At 44.6% G+C, this 23,956-nt stretch overlaps 2 protein-coding genes and 2 pseudogenes across 2 annotated transcripts; 2 read left to right on the top strand and 2 right to left on the bottom strand.

Annotated features, from left to right (window-relative positions):
- The first annotated feature begins 1,947 nt into the window (after positions 1-1,947).
- Positions 1,948-3,630, top strand: LOC104711057 (actin-depolymerizing factor 1). The gene is made up of 3 exons (XM_010427726.3): positions 1,948-2,184; positions 2,861-3,126; positions 3,226-3,630. The coding sequence occupies exons 1-3, from the start codon at positions 2,182-2,184 to the stop codon at positions 3,374-3,376; spliced, it is 420 nt and encodes a 139-aa protein (XP_010426028.1). The 5' UTR covers positions 1,948-2,181; the 3' UTR covers positions 3,377-3,630.
- A 114-nt stretch (positions 3,631-3,744) lies between these two features.
- Positions 3,745-5,381, top strand: LOC104711056 (actin-depolymerizing factor 2). Its single transcript, XM_010427725.3, has 3 exons — positions 3,745-4,093; positions 4,590-4,849; positions 4,942-5,381. The coding sequence occupies exons 1-3, from the start codon at positions 4,091-4,093 to the stop codon at positions 5,090-5,092; spliced, it is 414 nt and encodes a 137-aa protein (XP_010426027.1). The 5' UTR covers positions 3,745-4,090; the 3' UTR covers positions 5,093-5,381.
- Positions 5,382-6,046: 665 nt separating this feature from the next.
- On the bottom strand, positions 6,047-11,037 carry LOC147938376 (uncharacterized; annotated as a pseudogene).
- A 6,644-nt stretch (positions 11,038-17,681) lies between these two features.
- On the bottom strand, positions 17,682-22,490 carry LOC147938375 (uncharacterized; annotated as a pseudogene).
- Positions 22,491-23,956: the final 1,466 nt, after the last annotated feature.

The raw sequence follows: 23,956 nt of genomic DNA, 5'->3' as shown, positions 1-23,956 counted from the left end.
TGTCTCTGCTTTATTTGGACTGCACCACTGTGGACTATATTTGCTGAATGGTAAATAAAAAGCGGTCCAGTCCGCAGATGGATTTGTCCGCTCCAACCAATGTAACCATTCACATCCTATGTGTAGTCCCAATGGTGCGGTCTACAGAAAACATAAACAAAACCGCGGCAGACTAACTGCGGACCGCTTATCCTTACAAATAGAGTTGGACAGCAGCGGTTCGTTATCCACACTTAAAACAGAGCGGTCTGGTCCGCAGACAGATTTGTCTGCCCCAACCGATGTAACCATTCACATCCTATGTGTAGTCCGAATGGTGCTGTCTACAGAAAACATAAACAAAACCGCAGCAGACTAACTGCGGACCGCTTATCCTTACAAATAGAGTTGGACCGCAGCGGTTCGCTGTCCACACTTAAAACAGAGCGGTCTGGTCCGCAGACAGATTTGTCTGCCTCGATCGTAGTTACCATTCAGACCCTAAATCTGTTTTTCAACCAATTCAATGGGTGTGACTGGTAGCGGTGGTTAAGGCGGCCAAATCTGTCTATGGCCTGGACCGTTTTATTTTTAATGCGGACAACAAACCACTGCGGATTAACTCTATTTATATGCAAAAATGGTCCACAGTTGGTCCACTGAGGACAACATTTGATGAATGATAAATAAAAAGCGGTGTAATCCGCAGATGAATTTGTCCACCCCAACCGCTGCAACAATTCGCAGCCAATATATTTTTTTCATTCACAAAAATCGAATCACTCTGCGTTAGCCAAAATCCATCAAAAATTTGAAATCAAGTTCTATACTATTAACGAATTATTTATTGAATCAATCATCAAAGATATTAAAAAAAATTCAAACTTTTAATCCTAATCCTAGGTATCACTTGTATATCATTTTAAAAAAGTTTAAGAATAAAATTATTAACTAAAAACTCAATGATATTATTGAAATAGCTACCAAAAAGAGTCCTGTTCAGATAACATTGTCGTTTAGAAACCAAGGAACCGTTTCTCTCTCTTCTCTCTCTCAATTTTTCAGAGAGAGAAACTTCCATCGGGTTCTCTTTGCCGACGTCTTGTTTCCCCCGGCAAGGTAACCGGCTTCAGTCCGACCAACACCGGCTTCTTATGTGTGTGTTTGGGTCGGATTTTGTTTCCGTCATCGACCGTATTCTTTAACGGTGATGGACGGCTCTGCTTCCGGCATGAGTTGGCCTCCTCGGCGATTTCATGTCCGGCTTTGACTCCGACATGCGTTGGCCTCCTCGGCGATGTCATGTCCGGTTCTGCTTCCCGCATGCGTTGGTCTCCTCGGCAACGTTATGGTCGGCGAACGGTGGTTAATTCTGTTTTAAGTTCTTTTGTTTTTTTGTTGTTGTGTTTCTTTTTGGGATGAATACTCTCTGCAATTCTTGAGTTGCAGATCCTTGGGTTTAATAGTTTAGGGTGTAGATCTACTTTCTTGAAGATTGAAGTTTTATTATTGAAGAAGAAGATTAAGAATTTAGCTATAGGTGGAGTCATATTCTCAGCAATTAGAACTCGCCTTTTCCTGTGGGTGTAGATCGAGAGTCCCTTGTTGTTTGTCGACGATTTCGACCGGATTTGAAAGTTTTCCGGCGACTCTTCCTGCTGCCGACGACCGGAGACTCCAGCCTCTTCGACTTAGCAAGTGTCATCTTCCATGTTCCTCTTGTGCCGCGTGTCTGGTGATTCACGATACACTTCAATTTTCATGGAAGGGTTTACAATCTGGGCTTGGGCTTTTAATGTTTGTTTTTTTGGCTTATTAGGCTTTTTATTTTTTAGTCTGCTTGTAGGGCTTTGGCCTTGTCTGTAACTTTGGCTGGTTAATTTTGGCCTTATAACATAAATAAAAACAGTTGTGAAAAAAGAAAAAGCTACCAAAAAGAGTGAGTTCAAAAGATAAATCTAATCCCTTACAATATTGCATTAGAAAACTAATAAAATTCAACAATATTAATGACATACATACCAAATAGTATGTGGTTGGACTTCCAAATAAATTGAGGAAGAAAAGACGAGAAAAGAAAAAAGAAATTGACAAGAAAAGAAAAAAAAAGTGACTGTATTCTCTCTGTCGATTCAAGCCGCCTGAAGAAATATCTTCTTCTCCTTCTCGTTAATTTGCTCTGATAGCAGTGTGTTTCCAGCCATGGTGAGCTCAATTTCTACTTATTTATAATGATACTTTTAATTCCTCGATCTGTAGTCCGTGCGCCTGTTGATTTGGGTTTGGGTCTCGTATACAAAATCATCTGGTTACGACGATTCTAGCTCATTTTTGCTGTTTCGTTAAGATCTGGTATATGGAATTTTAGTTTTTGATTTAGATCTCTGAGATTTGTGATCGTTTTGTGGATTGATCTAGGATCATAACTGCGTGAGAGATAGCTTCTCTGTTGAAGTTTACTGTGGTTTTTTTTCGATTTCCGATCGCTAGAATTTGAAATCAGTTTGATTTTAGGGCTTATTCTTGTTGAAACTTGTTCATATCTATCAATTTTGGTGTTATTACGTTGTTTGATCCATGCATTCTCCTTGATCAGTCTCACTCCACATTTGATATCTCTAGTCTTGTTCTGCTTGCTTATCTTTTTATCACTTCGTCTTGAGCTGTTGGATGTTGTTTCTACTGTGGATTCATCAGTCTTTATCATGTTTTATAATAGAGGTTTGAGAGTAAAGCTATGATGATCTTAAATGCTAGTTCTTGGGAATGAGTCATTGATTTTATGGACTTTTTGAATTGTGTTTTGTGAGAAGTCTTTGAGTGTATGTAGTGTGAAAAAGGTGTTCATATTAGGTGTTCTTTTGGTATATAACATTAACAGGCGAATGCGGCATCTGGAATGGCTGTGCATGAAGATTGCAAGCTGAGATTTATGGAACTGAAGGCGAAAAGGACACACCGTTTCATTGTTTACAAGATCGAGGAGAAGCAGAAGCAAGTGGTTGTTGAGAAAGTCGGTGAGCCTATCCAAACCTATGATGACTTTGCAGCCAGCCTTCCAGCTGATGAATGCCGTTACGCCATTTACGATTTCGACTTTGTCACTGCTGAGAACTGCCAGAAGAGCAAGATCTTCTTCATCGCCTGGTAGCTACTGATTCTGTCTCTCGTTTTCTCATTATCTTCCAAATATTTCATCATATATATATATATGTAAATGCATAATTCTGTTTTGTTTTGCCAAAGGTGCCCTGACATAGCTAAGGTCAGAAGCAAGATGATCTACGCGAGCTCTAAGGACAGGTTCAAGAGGGAACTAGATGGAATTCAAATAGAGCTTCAGGCAGCTGACCCAACCGAGATGGATCTCGATGTTTTCAGAAGCCGTGCCAACTAAAAAGAGTAAACCCCAAAGTTTATTATTATTATCCCCTTGAAAGATTTATATTCTCTTATTCTGTTTTTTCCGAGTGATGTTACCCCCTTTTATTTTATACATTTAACTGTGAAGAAGGTATGAACCTAAACAACTTCCATGTCTTGTGTTCGATGTTGTCTTTGGTTCGAAATGGTGTGTGTGTAAGGACCCAAATCTTCTATTGAAGATGAACCCTTTTGGTTATCATTTATAAAAGAAAATGTATGAAACAACTGTCTAGGCCCGGATTGAACTACATATATCTTTTTTGGTCTACAGGTACACAACTCATATGATTACACACAGTATATAGAATTGAAAACAAACTTATCCACGAATTTATGAATAGATGACATTTTCGAATATATGTAGGATCATCATTTTTAATTATGTCATAATCTGAGATCAATAATTTACATTACTGTATTTTTCTTATCCATATTAATAATAACCATATGTAAAAGAAACACATAAGCAAATGGACCATATGTTATGTTTTTCCTATATAAATAAATCTTAAGGATAGCTTACAAATAACGCTGCTACAAGAAAAAAAAAAAAAAGAGAAGAAACAGTAAAGAAAAGAAAAAGACATATCCATAGATCTTTGCCGACCGGAGAAAATATCTTCTTCTTCCGTCTTCTTCACTTCACCCAGGAGGAACTTCTCTTTGAAATCGGTTTGATTCAGCCATGGTGAGCTCAGTTTCTCTCGTCTTCTCTCTCAAGTTCTTCGCTTTGAAGCCTTGCTTTGCTTGTCGATTCGAGTTTCAAATTCCGTTTTGGTTTCCTCTATTTTTGATTACGCTCCTCGCTCGTTAGATCTAGAGAATACAAAAAATTATGTGTTGGTTCGATCTTTGGTGTTTTTGTATGTTGCTCTGGTGTGTGATCGGATTCATATACCTAGGAGGACTAGAAATCAAATGAAGAACTCGTAATTTTTTGTTGTGATTCTTCTTCGCTAGTTGATCTGTAATCAGGAGGAACTTGTTGTCGTTGATCAGTGTTTAGTTAATTGTTCGATCTTTGTGGTGCTTTCTTGTCTCCTGAATTTGGAAGCTACTTAGCAGATGATGAAGTATCTAACACTGTTGAGCTAGTTCTCTAAAATGGATGATCTCTTTGGTTTATAAATGTGTTCTTGAAGAGATTTGTTTTGTTTGTTCTGTGTATTTGAAATGATAAACAGGCGAACGCGGCGTCAGGAATGGCAGTGCATGATGATTGCAAGCTAAAATTTATGGAACTGAAGGCGAAACGAACATTCCGTACCATAGTCTACAAGATTGAGGACAGGCAAGTGATTGTAGAGAAGCTCGGTGAGCCTGAACAGACGTATGATGACTTTGCTGCTAGTCTTCCAGAAGATGAATGCCGCTACTGCATTTACGATTTCGACTTTGTCACTGCTGAGAACTGCCAGAAGAGCAAGATTTTCTTCATCGCTTGGTAATAAAATTTTATTCGCTAAAAATCAATTTATGTTCCTTTGATTTGTTTGTGTTGTTGGATCATCATCAATGTGTTTTGTGTGCAAAAAGGTCTCCGGACACTGCTAAAGTGAGAGACAAGATGATTTATGCGAGCTCTAAGGATAGGTTCAAGAGAGAACTTGATGGGATTCAAGTGGAGCTTCAAGCTACTGATCCAACCGAAATGGGTCTTGATGTTTTCAAAAGCCGCACCAACTAAGAAGTATAAAAAGGAAACCCATACAAGGGTTCTTGAATAAGTTTGTTTCTGGAGTGAGATATGTTTCCTCTGACTGTTATGAAAAACTTTTTTAACTTCATTCTATTTGGTATTGTTGTCTGTCTTTGATGTGTTTAATCTATGACAACTATGAAGATGTGTTGCCCTTGTGATGGTTTTCAATTAGTTTACATTTGTACAATACTTGGGAATCAGATAGTGGCTTCAAGCCTTGTCTCATCATCCCTCTGATTTTATCTTATACATCCGTATATGTTATGACTCCCTATATCAAGCATCTCCTTTAACCAGAAGGTGGCTATGTTCTTTGGTTTCTTGGTGTTAGTGATCAGTCTTTTGGGTCTTGCGAATTACGATGTAAACAGAGTCAAAGCACGTCAAGCTTAGATGTGAAGAAGAAGCAGGCTAGGCTTCAGTTACAAATGGAGATGGAGAAATTGGATTTATGGCGGTGAAGTAATTAGGGAACTTTTCAGTTTCAATTATTAACAAAGTCCATTGTACAAATCAAATTAGCTCTAATCCTATATTTCTCTCATAAACAACTACAACTATAAAATCCTCGCTTACCTTTAACTACAATACTATCTAAGAAGAGGTTAGCTTGGACCAGAGAGCGTTTATCACAATGTAATTAACGATTTGGGGGAATATATATATATATATATAACTTTTTTTTTTTTTTTTGAGTTTACGATATGGTTTCAGTTTCGAGTTTTAGTTCAATATATTCTTATTTAGCTTTCGAAAACAATTCCAAACAGTTGAGTGGGAGATATAACCAACTACTGTAATCCAAATTTTTTTTTTTTGTATTTTTTTTTTGTATGAATGTTAAATTATATTCACTAAAAAAAGACTGTTTTACAACTTAATGCATCATTTTAAACTGAGATTAACAAGAAAGGTAAAGCAAAAATAGTTTGAAATAGATTAGATGGGGTGGGTTTGAAACCAGAGTTGAAGACCATTCTCATAGGCAGGAAATGTCAACAGGGAGAGTAGCCGATTGCGGACAGACTTGTCAATGAAACGGAAAAGACGGGCAGGTGGAGTGGGGGTTTCACCGTGTCGTCTAGCATTCCGTTCCCGCCAGACACTGTGGAGCGTGGCTTGGAAGACATAACGGAGAATGAAACGAAGGAGACAAGGGGTGGAGGAATCCACAAGCAGAGCAGTCAACTGATCCCAATGAGTGGTGTACTTGATGCCCAGCAGAGTACTAGTCAAAGTAGACCAAACTTGAGAGGAGTACGAGCAGGAGAAAAAAAGATGGTTCTTTGTTTCCTGATGGCCTTGGCATAGAACACAGTCACCGTCAGCATCAGAATTCCAAAGGATAAGTCTATCACCAGTCGAGAGTCTGTTAAGAGAAGCAAGCCAAGTGACAAAGGAATATTTTGGTGTCGAGTGAGAGAACCACACCCCTTTTGCCCACGCACAAGGAGGGTGTTGTTGTCGAATCATGTGCCAGGTAGCTAAGGCTGAGAATTTTGACTTGTAGGAGCCATTCTGTTGTCGCCAAAGGGAACGATCACACCCTAGGGACTGCAGTGAATGACGGATGGAGTGTAGCTCTTCCTCGAGCCTGTTTAGTAACTCCGTCCGATGCCTACGCCTACGATGCAGAGTAAGAGCCTCTGCAACCGTACTCTGTTTTGGTATACCCACGTCAATGTATCCTCTAGTCCCAAACAAAACAGAGAGTTGCCCAAGAGGGCACCAAACATCGAACCAGAACAAAGTATGAAGCCCGGAAACCACCTCCACCGTATGGAAAGGTCTAGCTAAGTGTTGATATTTTAAAATTTTCCTCCACATCCAAGAACCATTCACAGTTGTAGCACTAACAGACCAGAAAACATCACCTCGAATGAGGTTGCTCTGAACCCACCGGACCCATAAAGAAGGTCTTGCAGAGACAAGTCGCCATATAAGTTTGAGAATGCAAACCGTGTTTATATCAGTTAGACGGCGCAGACCCAAACCTCCCTCATCAGTCGGCTTACACACATCTACCCATGAGACCTTTGCTTTTTTAGTATTAAGATCTGGACCAGACCACAGAAAAGCGGAGAGCATACTTTCAATCTCCTGCAGACATTTCTTTGGCAGACAAAAAGCAGAGAGCCAGAAGATGGTGAGACTTAGAAGCACTGATTTGATCAGTTGAAGACGACCCGCAAAGGACAAGAAACGATCCGTCAAGGAAGTTATACGTAGGCGAATCCGTTCAAGGAGAGGCAAATAATCCGCTTGTGTCATCGATCTGGTTAAGAGCGGTAAACCTAAATACCGGACAGGTAGAGAACCAACTGCAAAAGGGAAGTGTTGAAGTATATCTTGCTGTTGCTCAGGCGTTAAACCAGCCATGAAAAGGTAGATTTCGCAAGGCTAATTTTAAGACCAGAGGCGACAGCAAACTGATCAAATACAGCCAAGGTTTCAGCTATTGAGCGAGCACTCCCGTCAGTGAAGACTAATATGTCATCAGCGAAACAGAGGTGGGTGAGACAGAGGGACTTACAACGAGGATGGTAGCCTATGCGACGATCAACTGCAGCTTTGTCAAACATAAGAGACAACACATTCATACAAATGACAAAGAGGTACGGAGACAGAGAGCAACCTTGGCGTAACCCTCGCGTACTTTGAAAGTAACCAGCTAACTCTCCATTTACCTGAACAGAGAAAGAGGCAGACCCAATACAAAGCTCAATCCAATGTATAAAAGCAGCAGGAAGGTTGATAGCCTTGAGGTTGTTGAGCAAAAATGGCCATTCCACTGAATCAAATGCCTTTGAGATATCGATCTTCATCATGCAGCGAGAAGATATGGATTCTCGATGATAATCTTTAACCAGTTCCGAAGCTAACAACAAGTTCTCCATCATAAGTCTATCTTTAATAAAGGTAGACTGGTTAGGAGCAATGAAAGATGGGAGAATGGCCTTTAGACGATTGGCAATAATCTTAGAAACAACCTTGTACACACGTTACAACATGATATAGGGCGATAGTCCTTCATTTCCTTTGAATCTGACTTCTTAGGAATGAGAGCTAAGATTGTCGAGTTAACACCTTTAGGGAGAAACTCCTTGATAAAGAATGACTGAACAGCAACAATGAAGTCATTACCCAATATTGACCTAGTTTGCTTGAAGAAATCAGCAGTGTAGCCATCTGGACCAGGAGCCTTACACCCTGCCATTTTAAAGAGAGTGTTGCGAATTTCCTCTGCAGAGACCACTTTTAACAACCCGACATGGTCCGAAGCAGAGCAGCGAAACGGTACCAACTGTTCAAGCTCATCAATGGTGACACCAACGAAATCTGACGGAGTATGCGTGAGAAAGTCTTTGAAGAACCTCACCGCCTCCATTTTAATCTCAGACTGTGATTTAACAACCAAACCATCAGAGCAAGTTATCTCTCTTATAGCATTTAGAGCCTGTCTGGACTTAACAACATAGTGAAAAAAATTATTATTCTTGTCACCAACTAACATCCAATGAAGCTTGGAACGTTGGTGTAAGAAATTTTCCTCAAGATCCGAAATGTGGTCCCATCTTTGAAAAGCCTTAGCCTCAGTCGCGATGGAGACCGGAGAGGGGTTAGAGAGGGAAGTAGTTTGGCAATCACAAAGATCTTTGTGAGCCTCCTCCACCTGCTCTGACAGCTTACTGAGCTTCTGTCAACCTAAAGCACGTAAGATGGGTTTGAGAGCCTTGAGTTTCTTCGCAAAACGAAACATGGCCGAAGTGTAATGGAAAAAACTTTCAGTACCATCCCAGAAAGTTTGCACTGTGGACTGAAAGTTTGGAAAAGACATAAGCACATTTGAGAATTTAAAAGGCCCTCTCTGTTTATGGATTTGAGTTCCCACAGTGAACCTGCAACGGAGGTGGTCAGAAACTCCCCCCGAGTCAAACACACTGTACGCATCAGAAAAACTGCGGCTCCACTCCTCACTGACCAAAACCCGATCCAACTTTTTACAAACAGAGCCCTCATCCCGCTTGTTACTCCAAGTAAACAGAGGTCCATGATAATTCATATCCACTTGAGCACAATGTTGAACAAGGCCTTGAAAATCTCTCATACCACTTGTGACAGCAGGAGAGTCTTCAAAATTTGAATGCTCCTCGACATCGAGTGTGTTATTAAAATCCCCAACTATTAACCAAGGCTTATTGGCGAACAAAGGAGAATCATAATGATACTAAAGGTCAGACCATAGCTCCTGTCGTTCCTCAGCTAGGTTCGACGCATAAACAAAAGAAACAAAAAACTCAAGAGTATCCCCCGACATTAGAATAGAACAAGTTACAACCTGGCAACTCTTAAATACTGGAGTAACTCTCACATCCTCCTTCCAAACCACCCAAATTCTCCCAAAACTGTTATATTCATAATTTGTGATAGAAGACCATCCTCGAAACACCGAAGAGATGATTCGAGATGCCTTATTTTCCTGGACACGCGTTTCAAGTAAGCAGCCAAACTGTAAGGATTCAACTTGCACCCAATCACGAACAACAGAATGCTTTTTAGATTTGTTGAAACCGCGAGTATTCTAGGAAAAACCCGACATTAATGACGTTTCCTGGAGTTCTTCTTGCTCGAGACACCTAGGGGAGCACCCTTAGGCTGCTGAGAAAGAGACTCCGAGGAGGATTTAGCTGAGTGTTTTGTCTGCCGCGGGAGGGAAGTGCGAATGGAGGAACTCGCTGGACCCTGCTTCGCCTCAGCACCATTACCTTTCGCAGTCTCCACAAGGGAGCCTGACGAAGAAGTGGCGCCTGGAACCTCCTCAGACTCTCCCGAGTCCTCAGAGGCCTCCCCTGCATCACCAAGAACAGAGAACCGAGAGGCTAAAGTAGTATCAGGGTCAACAGCCGTTTTATTAGCAGCTCTCTCTGAACTCTTACAGCCTTTGCCAGGGGAGACAACAGACCAACCTGTCTGATCCTCTTCAACTTGTTTATTTGAGACGCCAACCGAAGGTGAGTGAGGAGAACTCGGTATAGCAGGATAAGCAACTGACAATGCCTGTTGAACCGGGGCTAACGGAGGCAGGACTGCAGATTGTTGGGCCACATTGCGAGTAACAATCTCACCCTCCTAAACATCAGCCAAGGGAGACTTAGGAGGAGACGAGGGAGCTGTTACGCAAACCTCAGCGGAATGACCCCACTTTTGACAGCGAGAGCAACAGGGGGGAAGCCACGCGTATTGGAATTCAATAGTGACGTCCTCCTCCTTATTCAACTGAAATTGAAACGTGCTTGGCAAAGACTTTGTTAAATTCACCTCCACAAAAACCTTGGCCTCATCAAATTTGCTACAAATTTCTGTATCAGGGTGAAGTCGGATAGGATTACCAACTCGACTAGTTAGAAAACCAGACCCTCCCAGGAAAATAACGAATGCGGAACATTCTTTAGAGTTACCCACAAAGGCATGGATGTTATCACCGGCTGAGCGTCTTCAGGAAGAGGAGACCACTTAGTCAGCATCATTGGAACACCCGCAATAATCCACATCCCACGCCATAGTACGCGTAACCGCGTTGATTCATCACGGATACGAAAGTGAACAGAAGTAGCAGAATTCTCATAGACATCAATACGTAAAGACGAGTTGCTAAGGGGCCAGATATTGTTAACAATGACATGGATCTTAGCCACATGAGGAGCCGTCGAAGCAAACCTACCCACCAGAAAATCATCCCATCGAGGGACAGAGTCTTGAAGCACCGCATCAGGAACCGCAATCGTAGGGACACCATCAACCAAACTTATGTCAAAATCGTGTTTCTTAAGCGAAGGACGCTTAGTCACTGAGGTAGCGTAAAATTGTTGTTTACTTTGAGGAGAAGCAACCTCCTCCGGGGAGGAAGCCGGCACACCCGGCTCCGACATGAAGGCGCACCGGCGGCGGCCGTCACACAAAACCTAGCGTGGAAGGAACGGAGCAAACCCTAGAATCGCTTTATTTTAGGCAAGTGCGAAAATATTTTAGATACACCTATGTCAGGACATCTAAATCCTTCTTCTTCTTTTTTTTTTTTTTTTTGTCAACTCTTCTTCTTCTTTTTCAATCCAAAATTTGCTACTACGTACGTACTACTATGTTGCAAGAATACTCTTAATTATTTTTCCTTTGTAGACAATTTACCTCCAATTGGCTCCTTTGAGCTGACGTAGTAAATTCCTATGTTGTAATTTGAATATTTTAAAACAAAGATATATTTATAGAAATTGTGAACAATCTATACAGATAATTGTGTTTTTGTCAACAGCTGACATAGTAAATTCCTATGTGCCCTCGGTTTTTGCACTGGACCGTGAGACAGTGTGTCGACGCTTTGCGGACCATGAAATGAGATTGTCACCGTGGAAGATACAATAACCAGAGGTTGAGCGTCGTGTGGAAGGACAACCTTCCGAGTCGGCGTCCATAGATGCTACGAGTCCGGAAGTCTTGGTAGGGTATAGCTGCAAACCAAAGTCGAGTGTGCCTTTAACGTACCTTAGTATCCGTTGAGAGCCTTGTAATGGATCTCGCGAGGATCATGCATAAACAGACAGACTTGTTGAACGGTGAAGGAGATGTCCGGTCTTGTAAACGTCAAATATTGAAGAGCGCCAGCAAGACTACGGTAAAGGGTCGGATTAGCAACCGACGAACCAGTCCTGGCGGCGAGTTTAGTGCGTGTATCGGCCGGTGTGGTGCAGGGGTTACAATGAGTCATGTTGGCTCGATGGAGTATATCAGCTGCATAGTTTTGTTGGTTGAGGAAGAGACCAGATGATGTGATCCGAGGACACGGTCACGGTACGATCGCGGTACGGACGCGGCTTGGACTCTCAGCCAACTTTCAGTCGGTGAAGCTTTTCACGGCCGAGGTTCTGGGCTTCGGTTCTAGGGAAGAATCAAACGATAGAAACGGAGTTTGAAGGAATTCAAACGAGCCGTTCGGGAGATACTTCAGGAAGCCACGAACGGTTCAATCGGTCAGTACGGATGCGGGACGAGCGGGTGGACGTCTTCGAGGGAAACAATTGCGGAATGATTTGAGATGATTCGAGGGGACTCGAGAAAGATGAAAGAGGACAGATGGAAACGTAGTGAGGGGAAAATACGGATGGATCGATTGACGACACAAGAGGTTTGGCTCTCCTCTTGATACGGTCGCTAACAAGAGCGAACCCGGTTCGCGACTTGTTAGGGTTTTCTCAAGGTTCAATCCCGGATTGAAGAAAGAGAAGAGTGAGACAAGTTTCAAGAATCTCTCTTGAGAAAAAGTTTTATTTTCATACAAGTCTAAGGAGGAACAAGGGCTTAAGAAGAGTTTAAATAGCTAGGTCTAGGTAGGAGCTTAAAGACACGCGGATTCATCTTGATCCGCACATCGTCCTTTTGACGTGTCCCCTTTACAAAGAGAACACATCGCCACCTTTTGACTAACACGCTTAGCCACAAACACTCTCCAACGTTCACAAACATAGGATCAAAAGAGAATATTCTCAAGTTCAAAATTAAACCAAAAATAAGAGGGAAAGAGAGATAACCGCCTTGGCCTTGCGCGTGAAGCAACTTAGCCTTTAGGCGTTTTGCGTTTAGCTCCATGCCTCGTTAAAACCTCCTCCGGTAAACCCATTGGGACAAACCCGGAGTGAGGAAAAAGAGTACACTTCCTCGCTTAACGACTTGACCGTCTTCACTCTTGGGTAAGAGTGAAGACGAAGCGGACTGAGCCTTCGGAGTCTTCGTTGGGTGGCTGGTGTCGGACGTAAGTTCGGACAAATAGGTTGAGCCGCTGTTTGGCCGCCTTTGCTGAGCTCTTGGAACGTGTGGTGGCTCTGGGAAGGATCGTTGGAGCCTTGGCCACGTCTGAAGAGGTTGCCCTGGTCGCGTCCAATGCGTCTTGGTCAGGCGTCTCGGTCGCGTCCGGCGTGTCTTGGTCTTCTTTGCTGAGGTCGCGTCCTGCGATCACATCATTCCCTCCCCCTTGAAAAGGTTTTGTCCCCAAAACATCTTCGTCTTCACCTACATCAAACGGAACGAGGTCAGTGACATTGAATGAGGTGGACGTACCATACTCACCTGGAAGCTCAAGTCGGTAGGCGTTATCGTTGATCTTCTCGATGACTCGGAATGGGCCATCTCCTCGCGGGCTGAGCTTGTCCTTGCGTTTCTGCTGGAACCTCTCCGGCCTTAAGTGTAACCAGACCCAATCACCAGGTTTGAACAGCATCGGTTTACGTCCTCGGTTGAGGAAGCGTGCATACTGCTCGTTCCTTCGCTCTATGTTGGCTCGGACCTCCTCGTGCAAAGCCTTGACCATTTCTGCTCGTGCGACTCCGTCTTGATTCTCGGCTTCATTCGATGGTATAGGGAGGAGATCCAGGGGCGTCAAAGGCTTGAATCCGTATGCGACCTCGAATGGCGACCTTTTCGTAGCTGAATGCACCGCTTGGTTGTATGCAAACTCGATGATCAGAATACACTCGAGCCAGGAGCCTTTGTTGCTGGCGATAGCTGTGCGGAGTAAGGCGCCTATTGATCTGTTGACGACCTCCGTTTGGCCGTCGGTCTGAGGGTGAGCCGCGGTGGAGTACAGTAACTTCGTCCCGAGCTTGCGCCAAATAGTTCGCCAGAAGTGACCAAGGAACTTGGGATCCCGATCGGATATGATGGTGCGCGGAACGCCATGAAGCCTTACGACCTGATTGAAGAATAAGTTCGCCAATTGCACAGCATCATTGTTCTTATTGCATGGAATGAAGTGAGCCATCTTCGAGAACCTATCAAAAACCACCATGATACTATCTTTATGCGCCAAGAGGGGTAGGCCGAGGATGAAATCCATGGAGAGATCGATCCATGGTGCGGTGGACACGGGCAAAGGCATGTAGAGGCCATGCGGGTGAGTTGTCGACTTGGAGGTGCGACAAACTATGCAACGGCCGACGTGCTTCTCTACCATACTTCGCATCTTTGGCCAGTAAAAATGCTCCTTGAGCACGGCCAAGGTCTTGGTGATGCCAAAATGACCCGCTAAACCTCCACTATGGGCTTCACGAACTAGCAACTCCCGGATAGAACCATTTGGTATACACAGCCTTCGACCTCTGAACAGGAAACCCTCGTGAATGTAGAACTCGGTGTAGATTCCTTTCCCATGGTTCTGGAAGCAATCTCCAAACTCAGCATCTCCAGCATAAGCATCTTTGATGCTTTCAAAACCCAATGCGCGCGCGTCCATTGTGGTGATTAGTGCATGCCGTCTCGACAAGGCGTCGGCGACTACGTTCTCCTTGCCCTTCTTGTACTTAATGACGTATGGAAACGACTCAATGAACTCCAACCGTTTCGCATGACGTCTCTTGAGGTTGGTCTGGCCGCGGAGGTGCTTGAGAGTTTCGTGATCAGTGTGAATCACAAACTCTCTCGCCAATAGATAATGTTGCCAAACCTCCATGGCACGAACGAGGGCGTATAACTCCTTGTCATACGTAGGGTAATTAAGCGTAGCTCCACTAAGCTTCTCACTAAAGTACGCCACCGGTTTGCCTCCTTGAGTCAGGACAGCTCCGACTCCAACTCCCGACGCATCGCACTCAACCTCAAAAGTTTTGTTGAAGTCGGGCAATGTAAGCAAGGGTGCTTGCGTGAGGCGTTTCTTGAGCTCGGTGAACGCCTTGTCTTGTTCCTCTCCCCATCGAAACTCGCTGTTCTTCTTGATCACGGAGGTGAGAGGCGCGGCGATCGTACTAAAATCTCGCACAAACCTCCGGTAAAAACTGGCTAGGCCGTGGAACGACCGGACTTGAGTGATGCTCGTTGGCGTGGGCCACTCCTCTATTGCGCGTATCTTCTCTCCATCGACCTTGAGGCCCTGCGAACTCACAACAAAGCCTAAAAAGACCAATTCATCAGCAGCAAACACGCACTTTTTCAAGTTTGCGTAGAGTTGCTCTTCGCGGAGGGTAAACAAGACAGCCTCTAGGTGTTTTACATGATCAGTCAAACTAGAGCTATATACCAATATATCATCAAAATAAACCACTACGAATTTATTGATAAACGATCTCAAAACATGGTTCATAAGACGCATAAAGGTAGAGGGGGCGTTAGAAAGACCGAATGGCATTACCAGCCATTCGTACAAACCCTGTTTTGTCTTGAAGGCCGTTTTCCACTCGTCACCCTCCTTCATCCGAACTTGATGGTAGCCGCTCTTAAGATCGATCTTTGAGAAGACACTGGCGCCGCTAAGCTCGTCTAGCATGTCATCGAGGCGTGGAATGGGGTGGCGGTATTTGATAGTGATGTTGTTGACGGCTCGACAGTCAACACACATCCTCCATGATCCGTCTTTCTTCGGGACTAGTAGCACTGGTACAGCACACGGGCTCAAACTCTCTCGGACGTAACCTTGCGCCATGAGCTCTTTGACTTGTCGCTCAAGCTCCTTCGCCTCTTCGGGGTTGACACGGTAGGCTGGCCGGTTGGGAAGCTGCGCTCCTGGAACTAGATCGATCTGATGTTCGATGCCTCTGATCGGTGGTAGGCCTTCGGGGAGTTCTTCGGGGAACACATCGGCGAATCGCTTGAGGACGCCGCGTATGACCTCCGGTAAGGCTTCTAGTGAACCATCAAGACCTGAAAGCAATGCATCTCGAAACAACATCAAAATCACTTGGGCTGAGTCCTTAAGGGACTTTCTAACATCACCATATTGAATCAGGAAATTCTTTTTATCGTTCGAGTCTTTAGACAACTTGTCTTGCATTTCATGTACTTGCGTGGGGCTCAAGGGTTTCAAGCAAATACGTTTGTTGTCATGAACGAAAAAGTATTGGTTAGTATGGCCGCAGTGTGTGGTGCGCTTATCAAACTGCCATGGGCGCCCCAATAAGAGGTGGCTAGCTTGCATAGGCACCACATCACAAAGAACTTGATCCTTATACGGACCGATACTGAATGGGACCGTGACTTGTTCCTTTACTTGGATCACGGTCTTATCATTTAACCATCTCAAGCGATAAGGGCGAGGGTGGTTTGTGGTTTCAAGAGAAAGTTTCTTGACAAGACTGGAACTTGCCACATTAGTGCAAGAACCTCCATCTATGATCAAGCCACAAACGCGACCACTTACAATGCATCTCGTTGGTTGGCGTCATCCGTGGCTACACCGCCGTTCAGGATGCGGCGTATCATGAGCAGTTCTCCGACCTCGGGTTCCGCAACAGCTTCTTCCAGCTCGGTTTCTCCTCGCACCATTTCTTCAGTGGCCTCATCATCGGACTCGATCTCGCCAGCCTCAGTCAGTATCATCGTCCGTGCGTTCGGACAATCACGAGCGTAATGGCCTCTCCCTTGACACTTGAAACATACAATGTCGCGGCTCCGGACGTCGGTAGGGTTGTGTCGCGGATCTTGGCGCTCATTGGTGGCCGGTTCCCTAGGTTTGAACCTTGAATCTGCGCTGGTCGCCTTTGGTTTTTCCGGCAATCGGTTTGGTGGCAACGCGTTAGGAGTCCAATTGGTAGCTCCTTGAGTTCGGCCACGAGGCACAGAGGCGCTCTTCTTCTTGATTTGAGTCTCAATTTGCACCGAGAGATGCAATAACTCCTCAAAGGTTTGATAGGGTTGGCGCTCGACCTTGCGTGCAATGCGTTCTTGCAATCCGTCCAAGAACTGAGCCATGAGTGACTCTTCGGAGTCATCGACTTGCAACCGATTTCGCAAGTGTTCAAATTCTTCGTAATACTCCTCCACGTTCCGTGCGCCTTGCGTTAGTCGCCGAAACTTCTTCTGGAGCTCGCGGTGGTAGTAGGGAGGCACGTAGCGCCTTCGCATCTCTGCTTTCAAGACCTCCCAAACAGTGATAGGTCGGTCGCGGTTGCGTCGTTGCTCAGCTTCCAGTCGATCCCACCAGGTAAGGGCGTGATCGGTGAATTGTGCCACCGCATATTGGACCTTTCGTAGCTCCGGATAGGCATGGCACGAGTATAAGTGGTCCATGCGACTTTCCCATTCAAGATAGGCCTCGGGGTCTGACTTGCCTGCGAACGTCGGTGGGACCATCTTGTGGTTCGGCTCATAACGTCTCGGACCTTCGTCGTCTTGATCATCATAGCGATGTCGTCGTCTCGGCCTCGGTTCAAAGTCCTCATCGGACTGATCACTCGCTGGCTCGCGTCGTGGTCGCCTCGCGGGTAACGGATCTTCGCGAGGAGGATTCATAAGTTCAATCCTCGTGAGGCGATCAGCCAGTTGCTCTAGGCCGGCTCGTAATGCGGCGAGGGTGACACCAATCTCTGGTGGCGCTGGTGGAATTTCTTCGGCCATCGTACGGACTGGTTGTTGGTGACGTGGCGTGGCTCCGCGGTATAGGCTTGAATTTAAACCTCGCAAAAAGAAAACCACACGTGAGTCTCACACACTCAAGAGGACCACACAAAGATTCGTTCCACTAACAATGATTGAGGACAGCCATGACACATGCAATCCTATGACTAAAACAAATAAAGCAAAAGCAAAAGTAAAAGTGCTACGCGACAAGAATTGCTTTATGCCTAAGACCGGAAACACAAAAACTAATCGCGAAACTAGCTTTATGGATCTAAAAGTGAGCTCGCAAGAACACAATGGAACAGAGATATGAACACGAAGAACAAATGCGAATTCTAACAACCTAAGCGGACGAAAAACAAGCCTAAGCATGCACCAAATTAAACCAAAAAGAACAAGCGAGTCCTATGGAGCTAAAAGATGCAAGCTTTAAACTCAAAAATTGAAACTTTAAAGGAACAGAGGGTTCTGGAAAGAAACAACCTCGTAGGAGCTTTGAAGCTCTGATACCAAGCTGATGTGACCCAAGGACACGGTCACGGTACGATCGCGGTACGGACGCGGCTTGGACTCTCGGCCAACTTTCAGTCGGTGAAGCTTTTCACGGCCGAGGTTCTGGGCTTCGGTTCTAGGGAAGAATCAAACGATGGAAACGGAGTTTGAAGGAATTCAAACGAGCCGTTCGGGAGATACTTCAGGAAGCCACGAACGGTTCAATCGGTCAGTACGGATGCGGGACGAGCGGGTGGACGTCTTCGAGGGAAACGATAGCGGAATGATTTGAGATGATTCGAGGGGACTCGAGAAAGATGAAAGAGGACAGATGGAAACGTAGTGAGGGGAAAATACGGATGGATCGATTGACGACACAAGAGGTTTGGCTCTCCTCTTGATACGGTCGCTAACAAGAGCGAACCCGGTTCGCGACTTGTTAGGGTTTTCTCAAGGTTCAATCCCGGATTGAAGAAAGAGAAGAGTGAGACAAGTTTCAAGAATCTCTCTTGAGAAAAAGTTTTATTTTCATACAAGTCTAAGGAGGAACAAGGGCTTAAGAAGAGTTTAAATAGCTAGGTCTAGGTAGGAGCTTAAGGACACGCGGATTCATCTTGATCCGCACATCGTCCTTTTGACGTGTCCCCTTTACAAAGAGAACACATCGCCACCTTTTGACTAACACGCTTAGCCACAAACACTCTCCAACGTTCACAAACATAGGATCAAAAGAGAATATTCTCAAGTTCAAAATTAAACCAAAAATAAGAGGGAAAGAGAGATAACCGCCTTGGCCTTGCGCGTGAAGCAACTTAGCCTTTAGGCGTTTTGCGTTTAGCTCCATGCCTCGTTAAAACCTCCTCCGGTAAACCCATTGGGACAAACCCGGAGTGAGGAAAAAGAGTACACTTCCTCGCTTAACGACTTGACCGTCTTCACTCTTGGGTAAGAGTGAAGACTAAGCGGACTGAGCCTTCGGAGTCTTCGTTGGGTGGCTGGTGTCGGACGTAAGTTCGGACAAATAGGTTGAGCCGCTGTTTGGCCGCCTTTGCTGAGCTCTTGGAACGTGTGGTGGCTCCGGGAAGGATCGTTGGAGCCTTGGCCACGTCTGAAGAGGTTGCCCTGGTCGCGTCCAATGCGTCTTGGTCAGGCGTCTCGGTCGCGTCCGGCGTGTCTTGGTCTTCTTGGCTGAGGTCGCGTCCTGCGATCACATCACCAGATGTGTTCCGCGTGATTTCGATGCCAAGAAAATAATGGAGCTCTCCAAGATCCATCATTTCGAATTCCTTGCTAAGCAAAGAGATAATACGGTTGAGCAGCGACGTGGAAGATGCGGTGAGACCGATGTCATCCACATAAAGAAGGAGATAGGCCCTGCCGTCGGCGTGGTTATACACAAAGAGTGATTGGTCGCTTTTGCTTTGTTTAAAACCGATCCAACAAGCATACTCTGCAAACCGTTGATTCCATGCGCGCGGAGCTTGTTTGAGGCCGTAGAGGGAGCGTCGTAGTAGACAGCAGTGGTCAGGTTTGTCGAGATCGCGGAAGCCCAATGGCTGATGCATATAGACCGTTTCATCAAGAGTGCCATTGAGGAAGGCACTTTTGATATCAAGTTGGTGGATTGGCCACTGTCGAGAGAGAGATAGATCAAGAACAAGGCGGATAGTAGCTGGCTTGACGACCGGACTGAATGTCTCATCGCAGTCCACACCGACTTCTTGTGATTTCCCATTTGCGACTAAGCATGCCTTGTACCTTGAAAGATTGCCGTCTGCACGAAACTTATGCGTAAAGCTCCACATTGAACACACAATATTATTGTTTTCAGGCCGTGGTACGAGGTCCCACATCCTCTTTTTAATTTGAGCGTTATATTCCTCATGCATGGCTGGATTCCAGTTAGGATCCTCTAGAGCTTTAAGGTGAGATGAAGGGAGGGGAGAAAGAACGGTGGTATGAAGAGAGAGGGGTTGTCTCGGCTTGGAAATGCCTCGTTTACTACGTGTCACCATAGGGTGAGACGTCGCAGGTGGAGGTGTAGCAGCAACTGGCGGAGCCGGCGGGGGTACCGGTTCCATCAGAGTGGGTGGCTGCGGAGGTGCTGTGTTTTCGACTGACGGTGTATAGAGGGGAAGAAGGAGAGTCGATGGTGGGATAGGCACATTTGTGGGTGCGACGGAGGGAGGAGTTTGTGTGGTTTGGGAGAAAGGAAAAAGAGACTCAGCAAAGGTAACATGACAGGAAATTATTACCTTGCGAGTTTGAAGATCAAGACATTGGTATCCTTTATGATTGGTGGGATATCCAAGGAAGACACAGGCGGTGGAACGAGGAGCTATTTTGTGTGGTGTGACAGGAAGGAGATTGGGATAGCACAAGCAACCAAAGACTCGAAGGTGAGTGTATGCGGTTGGCTTGCGAAAGAGTTTGGTATAAGGAGTTTCATTGTTGATGGAGGATGAGGGGAGGATATTGAAGAGGTGAATAGCCGTTATGACTGCTTCTACCCAATAGGAAGGTGGCATGGACGCCTGGAAAAGAAGAGAACGAACGCAATTGTTAAGTGTTCAGAGCATACGCTCGGCTTTGCCATTTTGTTGGGAAGTGTGAGGGCAAGAGAAGCGAGGAACGATGCCATGTTTTGAAAGATGGGAGAGGAAAGTGTTGTTTTGATATTCACCACCATTGTCGCATTGCAACGCTTTTATGATGCGGCCAAACTGATTAGATACATAAGCCATCAATTGTAAAAATATTGAGAAGACATCAGATTTTTTACGTAAAGGAAAAACCCAAAGAAAATGAGTAAACTGATCAATGTAAATGACATAATATTTGAAACCCGTAATGCTGGAAACGGTGAGGTCCAGACATCAGAATGAATTATTTGAAAAGGTTAAAAAACAGTAGAAATAACAGAATCAAAAGGTAAACAAATGTGTTTCCCCAACTGACAAGCATGACAAAGAGGCATGTCAGTTTTAGAACAATTTATTGTAGAAGAAGAGATAAGAGATTGTAGAGTAGTGTTTCCCACGTGACTGAGACGACGATGCCACAACATGGTGTTGGGAACCGTGGAAATCATGGCTTGTGGAGATGGAGAAGATAGAATGGCCGATGGTGGTGACGTGATGGAATATAGAGGTCCATCGCTGTTACATCGGATAAGCGTGATCCGAGTTGGGAAGTCCTTTACACAAAAACTAAACGGATCAAATTCCACAGAGACAGAGTTATCTTTAGTGAATTGACGTACCGAGACAAGATTTTTGATGATAGAAGGGCAAACTAGGACGTTTTTTAAGGTGAAGAGGTTGGCTATTAGACATGATAAGAGAGTGACCAAAAGCATTTGTAGGAATAGAGGATCCATTACCGACTATAACCGATGGGGAAGAGTCAAATTAAAAAGAGAATGTAGGGTACCTGGTTGTGCCGTGAGGTGGGACGTTGCAGCAGTGTCCATATGCCAGTTGCCATCCACCGGATCTTGCACCATCATTGTCCCAAAAGTGGCGGCAAGGCTTGGTGGGAATTGTGTTGGTTGAACAGCCGGAGGTGGTGTGTGTGGAGAGGACCCGAGAACGCCAGCAGCTGCAGGATGAGTGGCTGTCAAGTAGGCCATAGGTTGGTGTGGCCAATTTCTTTGTGGCCACGGTGAGGTCGAAATTGGAGGTTGATACCACGGAGGTGGCATACGCCAGTTAGCGCCCCAATTCCAGTTCTGTCGACCACGTCCTCTGCGACTGTAACTCCGTCCGCGACCGCGTCCTCGACCGTTGTTATTGTTACCGCCGTTGTAGTGACCTCTGTTGGAGGTGTTGTGACGATGAGAGTTGTTGTTATAGCCGGAAGATATGTAGAGCGCACTGTGAGAGGAAGAATCGAGAGAGGCAGAGGTTGTTTTGACTTGTTTGGAGAGACGTCATTCCTCCTCGGCAAGCATGGAGCGAGCAGTGGCAAACGATGGGAAGGGTTGGCGATGTTTGATGATGTTGACAATGTTATCGTATTTCTCGGTGAGACCACTAAGCATATGCATAACGAGTACACGTTCGGTGATAGGAGAATCAACATTAGTCAATAGATCCGAGAGAGTCTTCAGCTTCTGGCAGTAGTCATGGACAGAGAGATCGCCGATGGTGAGTGAGCGGAGACCGTTTTCAAGTTGGATAGCTCGAGCCTCCTTGTTGTCTCGGAAGAGATTCTCGATGGATGTCTAGATCTCTCGAACGGAGCTACGGGTTTTGAGAATGGTGTCGAGAAGGGAGGGGGATATGGTGCCGTAGATCCACATTTTGACGATGCCGTCCCGTTCCTTTCAAGGAGTGTCCTCGGCATTGGTTGGAGTATATGTTCCGTCGAGATGGCCGTAGACGCCGAAGCTGTAATAGTGAGTCTCGAAGAGTTCACGCCAGGCGTCCTAGTTCATCTTCTGCATGTCGAGGACGAGAGGGATGTGTGACTTACTGTGAGTCACGGTAAAGATTTTGTGAACCGGTTGAGCCATCGAGGAAGGAAGGAAGAGAAGATAGAATAAAGAAGAGATCTAGTGTTTTAGGAGAAGGAGCAGAGGGTAAGCGAGAGAAGAGAATAGAAGAGAGAAGAGGAAGATGAAAGCGGCGGAAGATTTTTTTTTTTCAGGGCTTTGATACTATGTTACAAAGCAAGACCTGATGCCCTCTCTCATTACATTATGTCACCAATATATACAAGAGTGTATGAATGCCGTGCAAGTAATATCTATATAAATATGAGAACAGAATATTACATATTCCCTTGTCTATCAAAAGCCTTATTGCAAGAGAGAACCCACTGGCTTGTTACGACATCACACTGTATTCGTTCAAACCTTGTTACTAGCTTATACGTCGGCTCCTATTGCTCCCAAGTGCTTGAAGCTCCATGGCTTCTTAGACCGGAACTCATGTTGTCGTATGTTTGAGTATAATTCTAGATTCTCTCGGCCAACAACCCACATCTGACATGTCTAGCAAGTTACTCCAAACTCCTCCCAGTTTCCAAGACCACCTTATCAACGTCATCTAGTCAATGCTTGACAGTGACCATCATGTTGTCCATTGAGCCTCTCGTTGATGAACTGTCGACAAACCTTGACATCACATGTGGTAAATTGCTTTCTAGCTCTTGCCTCAAAGCTCTCTTGGATACTTTGTTGATCTCTTTTAATTTCCTTTGGCATTGGGAAATGTCTTTATGTATTGTGTGCAAACTTTGGATCTTGAAATCCACCTCTTTGTACTTTGTTTCCATGAATGAATGAAACCAAGTATTTTGACCAAAACAAGAGTAAATTGAACATATTAAAAAGGAAATAAATAGATAAAAATGTGTCTTTATATTGTATATTTGAGAGGATAAATACATATCAAAAAGGGATATCTTATGTATCCCCTTTATAATAAAACGAAAGTACACAACACTCTTTTGTAGACTATAGCCCTGTTCGTTTGCAGAGTCGCGCGACACCTTTTAGCGACACCAAAATAACACTAATTTGATTCGTTTATTTTTGACCCAACAATAAAGCATCTTATAAAAAAAAAAAACAGCGACAGATTTTTTGTTAAATGAGACGCTGAAAAATTCAGCGACGGCCAGCGACGGAAAACAACATGAGCAGAAAGGAAAGCAGCGACAGCAAACAGAAAACCAGCGATAGCAAAGAAGAAAGAATTCATTGATGTCAGTGTAATTTACCGTCGCTGGAAGGTGTCGCTGCGATACTGAAACGAACAGGGCTTATATAATTTTAATAAGTTGGTTACAAATAGATTATAGATTAATTGGTTACAAGTTAAATAGTGGGTGCAACTTTAATTTATTTCCGAAAATCTTAAAGAGAATATTCAAAAAAATCATTTAATATCATCTAACTTACTATATTAATTTCCTTTATTAATTTATCCATCCATATTAAAATCTTTTGATATCTAACTTAACATATTAATTTAT

Source organism: Camelina sativa, chromosome 9 (genome assembly GCF_030686135.1).
Source record: "Camelina sativa cultivar CO46 ecotype springtype chromosome 9, ASM3068613v1".
In the NCBI taxonomy this organism is placed as follows: domain Eukaryota; kingdom Viridiplantae; phylum Streptophyta; class Magnoliopsida; order Brassicales; family Brassicaceae; genus Camelina; species Camelina sativa.
The sequence above is the reverse complement of the archived record's forward strand: the minus strand, read 5'-3'. Positions and strand labels throughout refer to the sequence as shown.